At 46.6% G+C, this 6316-nt stretch overlaps 1 protein-coding gene across 1 annotated transcript; it reads right to left on the bottom strand.

The window, feature by feature from the left end:
- Positions 1–3593: 3593 nt before the first annotated feature.
- Positions 3594–4004, bottom strand: LOC124029732 (microtubule-associated protein RP/EB family member 3-like; the record flags this gene model as incomplete). The annotated part of the gene is made up of 2 exons (XM_046341338.1): positions 3884–4004; positions 3594–3739 (listed from the first exon to the last, which is right to left on the bottom strand). Coding segments are annotated over exons 1-2 (267 nt in total), but the record flags the coding sequence as incomplete, so codon positions are not given.
- Positions 4005–6316: the final 2312 nt, after the last annotated feature.

The raw sequence follows: 6316 nt of genomic DNA, 5'->3' as shown, positions 1-6316 counted from the left end.
TGCGCAGCAACTCACTGCTTTCCTGAAGACAAACAATGTATACGAAATGCTTCAGTCTGGTTTTAGACCCCATCATAGCACTGAGACGGCACTTGTGAAGGTGGTAAATGACCTTTTAATGGCCTCAGACCGAGGCTCTGCATCTGTCCTCGTGCTCCTAGACCTTAGTGCTGCTTTTGATACCATCGATCACCACATTCTTTTGGAGAGATTGGAAACCCAAATTGGTCTACACGGACATGTTCTGGCCTGGTTTAGATCTTATCTGTCGGAAAGATATCAGTTTGTCTCTGTGAATGGTTTGTCCTCTGACAAATCAGCTATAAATTTCGGTGTTCCTCAAGGTTCCGTTTTAGGACCACTATTGTTTTCACTATACATTTTACCTCTTGGGGATGTTATTCGAAAACATAATGTTAACTTTCACTGCTATGCGGATGACACACAGCTGTACATTTCAATGAAACATGGTGAAGCCCCAAAATTGCCCTCGCTAGAAGCATGTGTTTCAGACATAAGGAAGTGGATGGCTGCAAACTTTCTACTATTAAACTCGGACAAAACAGAGATGCTTGTTCTAGGTCCCAAGAAACAAAGAGATCTTCTGTTGAATCTGACAATTAATCTTAATGGTTGTACAGTCGTCTCAAATAAAACTGTGAAGGACCTTGGCGTTACTCTGGACCCTGATCTCTCTTTTGAAGAACATATCAAGACCATTTCGAGGACAGCTTTTTTCCCATCTACGTAATATTGCAAAAATCAGAAACTTTCTGTCCAAAAATGATGCAGAAAAATTCATCCATGCTTTTGTCACTTCTAGGTTAGACTACTGCAATGCTCTACTTTCCGGCTACCCGGATAAAGTACTAAATAAACTTCAGTTAGTGCTAAATACGGCTGCTAGAATCCTGACTAGAACCAAAAAATTTGATCATATTACTCCAGTGCTAGCCTCTCTACACTGGCTTCCTGTCAAAGCAAGGGCTGATTTCAAGGTTTTACTGCTAACCTACAAAGCATTACATTGGCTTGCTCCTACCTATCTCTCTGATTTGGTCCTGCCGTACATACCTACACGTACGCTACGGTCACAAGAAGCAGGCCTCCTAATTGTCCCTAGGATTTCTAAACAAACAGCTGGAGGCAGGGCTTTCTCCTATAGAGCTCCATTTTTATAGAACGGTCTGCCTACCCATGTCAGAGACGCAAACTCGGTCTCAACCTTTAAGTCTTTACTGAAGACTCATCTCTTCAGTGGGTCATATGATTGAGTGTAGTCTGGCCCAGGAGTGGGAAGGTGAACGGAAAGGCTCTGGAGCAACGAACCGCCCTTGCTGTCTCTGCCTGGCCAGTTCCCCTCTTTCCACTGGGATTCTCTGCCTCTAACCCTATTACAGGGGCTGAGTCACCGGCTTACTGGGGCTCTCTCATGCCGCCCTGGCAGGGGGTGCGTCACCTGAGTGGGTTGATTCACTGTTGTGGTCATCCTGTCTGGGTTGGCGCCCCCCCCCCCCCCCCTTGGGCTGTGCCGTGGCGGAGATCTTTGTGGGCTATACTCAGCCTTGTCTCAGGATGGTAAGTTGGTGGTTGAAGATATCCCTCTAGTGGTGTGGGGGCTGTGCTTTGGCAAAGTGGGTGGGGTTATATCCTTCCTGTTTGGCCCTATCTGGGGGTGTCCTCGGATGGGGCCACAGTGTCTCCTGTCCCCTCCTGTCTCAGCCTCCAGTATTTATGCTGCAGTAGTTTGTGTCGGGAGGCTAGGGTCAGTTTGTTATATCTGGAGTACTTCTCCTGTCCTATTCGGTGTCTTGTGTGAATCTAAGTGTGCTTTCTCTCTAATTCTCTCCTTTCTTTCTCTCTCTCGGAGGACCTGAGCCCTAGGACCATGCCCCAGGACTACCTGACATGATGACTCCTTGCTGTCCCCAGTCCACCTGGCCATGCTGCTGCTCCAGTTTCAACTGTTCTGCCTTACTATTATTCAACCATGCTGGTCATTTATGAGCATTTGAACATCTTGGCCATGTTCTGTTATAATCTCCACCCGGCACAGCCAGAAGAGGACTGGCCACCCCACATAGCCTGGTTCCTCTCTAGGTTTCTTCCTAGGTTTTGGCCTTTCTAGGGAGTTTTTCCTAGCCACCGTGCTTCTACACCTGCATTGCTTGCTGTTTGGGGTTTTAGGCTGGGTTTCTGTACAGCACTTTGAGATATCAGCTGATGTACGAAGGGCTTTATAAATCAATTTGATTTGACTAAAGGTGATGGCTGGGGTAGAATGGAGGAGGACAGACTAGTGGTGAATGGAGCAGGACAGACTAGTGGTAATGGCTGGGGTAGAATGGAGGAGGACAGACTAGTGGCGATTGGCTGGGGTAGAATGGAGGGGGACAGACTAGTGGTGATGGCTGGGTAGAATGGAGGAGGACAGACTAGTGGTGATGGCTGGGTAGAATGGAGGAGGACAGACTAGTGGTGATGGCTGGGTAGAATGGAGGAGGACAGACTAGTGGTGATGGCTGGGTAGAATGGAGGAGGACAGACTAGTGGTGATGGCTGGGTAGAATGGAGGAGGACAGACTAGTGGTGATGGCTGGGTAGAATGGAGGAGGACAGACTAGTGGTAATGGCTGGGATAGAATGGAGGAGGACAGACTAGTGGTAATGGCTGGGATAGAATGGAGGAGGACAGACTAGTGGTAATGGCTGGGATAGAATGGAGGAGGACAGACTAGTGGTAATGGCTGGGATAGAATGGAGGAGGACAGACTAGTGGTAATGGCTGGGATAGAATGGAGGAGGACAGACTAGTGGTAATGGCTGGGGTAGAATGGAGGAGGACAGACTAGTGGTGAATGGAGCAGGACAGACTAGTGGTAATGGCTGGGGTAGAATGGAGGAGGACAGACTAGTGGCGATTGGCTGGGGTAGAATGGAGGGGGACAGACTAGTGGTGATGGCTGGGTAGAATGGAGGAGGACAGACTAGTGGTGATGGCTGGGTAGAATGGAGGAGGACAGACTAGTGGTGATGGCTGGGTAGAATGGAGGAGGACAGACTAGTGGTGATGGCTGGGTAGAATGGAGGAGGACAGACTAGTGGTGATGGCTGGGTAGAATGGAGGAGGACAGACTAGTGGTGATGGCTGGGTAGAATGGAGGAGGACAGACTAGTGGTAATGGCTGGGATAGAATGGAGGAGGACAGACTAGTGGTAATGGCTGGGATAGAATGGAGGAGGACAGACTAGTGGTAATGGCTGGGATAGAATGGAGGAGGACAGACTAGTGGTAATGGCTGGGATAGAATGGAGGAGGACAGACTAGTGGTAATGGCTGGGATAGAATGGAGGAGGACAGACTAGTGGTAATGGCTGGGATAGAATGGAGGAGGACAGACTAGTGGTGAATGGCTGGGTAGAATGGAGGGGGGGGGGGGGGGGTGTTAGTGTACCTTGTCTACACCCATTCTCTTGAAGGAGGGCTTGTTGTTAAGGGTGTGTGTGTGTGTGTGTGTGTACCTTGTCTACACCCATTCTCTTGAAGGAGGGCTTGTTGTTAAGGGTGTGTGTGTGTGTGTGTGTGTGTGTACCTTGTCTACACCCATTCTCTTGAAGGAGGCCTGTAGGACCTTGAAGTTTTTGATGAACTCATGTTCCAGCATTGCAGAGAACTTCACCTTCTTCAGCAGGACACAGCCAGGGAACAACATGTCCATGAACTGACAATACGCTGCACCTACACACACAGCATTTACAAGTTAGCATATCAATTATTAGGACTAGGTTGTGATTCATTTATACAGTTTTATCTACATGAGGCATTTATAAGTTAGCATTTATTGTTAATGAATATATTAAATTAAATGTATGTGCGTGTTACCTGAACACAGTTGTTCTACCTTGGTGTAAGTGAGCCGTAGAGAGTCGTTGACCCAGGACAGCATCTCATGACGACTCAGGTTCTCCAGAGCCGAAGAGATGGAGAATACATTCACCGCCATCAACCTGCAACACACACGTTTTACATGATATAATTACAACGTATACGCCTCTAGTCTATAGGGAGGTAGATCAGTGATACCTCTAGTCAGTCTATAGAGGTAGATCAGTGATACCTCTAGTAGGTCTATAGGGAGGTAGATCAGTGATACCTCTAGTCAGTCTATAGGGTTAGATCAGTGATACCTCTAGTCAGTCTATAGGGAGGTAGATCAGTGATACCTCTAGTCAGTCTATAGGGAGGTAGATCAGTGATAGTTCTAGTCAGTCTATAGGGAGGTAGATCAGTGATACCTCTAGTCAGTCTATAGGGAGGTAGATCAGTGATACCTCTAGTCAGTCTATAGGGAGGTAGATCAGTGATACCTCTAGTCAGTCTATAGGGAGGTAGATCAGTGATACCTCTAGTAGGTCTATAGGGAGGTAGATCAGTGATACCTCTAGTCAGTCTATAGAGGTAGATCAGTGATATCTCTAGTCAGTCTATAGGGAGGTAGATCAGTGATACCTCTAGTCAGTCTATAGGGAGGTAGATCAGTGATACCTCTAGTCAGTCTATAGGGAGGTAGATCAGTGATAGTTCTAGTCAGTCTATAGGGAGGTAGATCAGTGATACCTCTAGTCAGTCTATAGGGTTAGATCAGTGATACCTCTAGTCAGTCTATAGGGAGGTAGATCAGTGATACCTCTAGTCAGTCTATAGGGAGGTAGATCAGTGATACCTCTAGTCAGTCTATAGGGAGGTAGATCAGTGATACCTCTAGTCAGTCTATAGAGGTAGATCAGTGATACCTCTAGTCAGTCTATAGGGAGGTAGATCAGTGATACCTCTAGTCAGTCTATAGGGAGGTAGATCAGTGATAGTTCTAGTCAGTCTATAGGGAGGTAGATCAGTGATACCTCTAGTCAGTCTATAGGGAGGTAGATCAGTGATAGTTCTAGTCAGTCTATAGGGAGGTAGATCAGTGATACCTCTAGTCAGTCTATAGAGGTAGATCAGTGATACCTCTAGTCAGTCTATAGGGAGGTAGATCAGTGATAGTTCTAGTCAGTCTATAGGGAGGTAGATCAGTGATACCTCTAGTCAGTCTATAGGGTTAGATCAGTGATAGTTCTAGTCAGTCTATAGGGAGCTAGATCAGTGATACCTTTAGTCAGTCTATAGGGAGGTAGATCAGTGATACCTCTAGTCAGTCTATAGGGAGGTAGATCAGTGATACCTTTAGTCAGTCTATAGGGAGGTAGATCAGTGATACCTTTAGTCAGTCTATAGGGAGGTAGATCAGTGATACCTTTAGTCAGTCTATAGGGAGGTAGATCAGTGATACCTCTAGTCAGTCTATAGGGAGGTAGATCAGTGATACCTTTAGTCAGTCTATAGGGAGGTAGATCAGTGATACCTTTAGTCAGTCTATAGGGAGGTAGATCAGTGATACCTCTAGTCAGTCTATAGGGAGGTAGATCAGTGATAGTTCTAGTCAGTCTATAGGGAGGTAGATCAGTGATACCTCTAGTCAGTCTATAGCACATATGTCAGAGTCAAGGCCCGCGGGCCACATCCGGCCCGCGAGAAGGTTTTTTACGGCCCCTGGGATGATCTTGATTTGTTATTAGAACCGGCCCGCAGACCGCAGCAAGCCGGCAGCCCGCAGATCTTTTACACGCACCAATACTACATTTCCCACAATGCAACGGTGACGCACCGAGCAGTAGGCTGCTTCATTTCAATATTTATTGGCACAGCAGTTGTCAGCATCACAGTAAAATTAACTTTCAGATACCCATCAAAAATGGCAAAACGGAAGGTGGACACTGAGAACCGGGGGTTTCAAACAAGGTGGGAGTCGGAGTATTTGTTCACGGAGGTAGCTGGAAAACCTGTGTGTCTTCTGTGTGGAGAAAGTGTGGCGGTACTGAAAGAGTATAATCTGAGACGACATTATGAAACGAAACACGCGGACAAAAACAAGAATATGGACATGGAACAAAGGCTACAAAAGGCAGAGGAATTAAAACGAGGCCTCAAATCTCGACAGGCTCTGTTCAAAAAAGCCAAATCACAAGGCCAGGCTGCTGTCAAGGCCAGTTTTATTTTGGCAGAAGAGATCGCTAAATCAGCCCGGCCATTTACGGAGGGGATTTCATCAAAAACTGCATGATTAAAGTTTGTGACGAAGTTTGCCCAGAAAAAAAGGCAACTCTTTTTAAATGTGAGTCTGAGCAGAAACACCATTGCCGAGAGAGTAGACCAGTTGTCCATCAATCTAAAAGAGCAGCTTGTGAAAAAGGAAAAGATTTCATTGCATATTCCTTG

Source organism: Oncorhynchus gorbuscha, unplaced genomic scaffold, assembly GCF_021184085.1.
Source record: "Oncorhynchus gorbuscha isolate QuinsamMale2020 ecotype Even-year unplaced genomic scaffold, OgorEven_v1.0 Un_scaffold_7455, whole genome shotgun sequence".
Lineage (NCBI taxonomy): Eukaryota > Metazoa > Chordata > Actinopteri > Salmoniformes > Salmonidae > Oncorhynchus > Oncorhynchus gorbuscha.
Note: the sequence above shows the minus strand (reverse complement) of the source record. Positions and strands in the feature narration are given on the sequence as shown.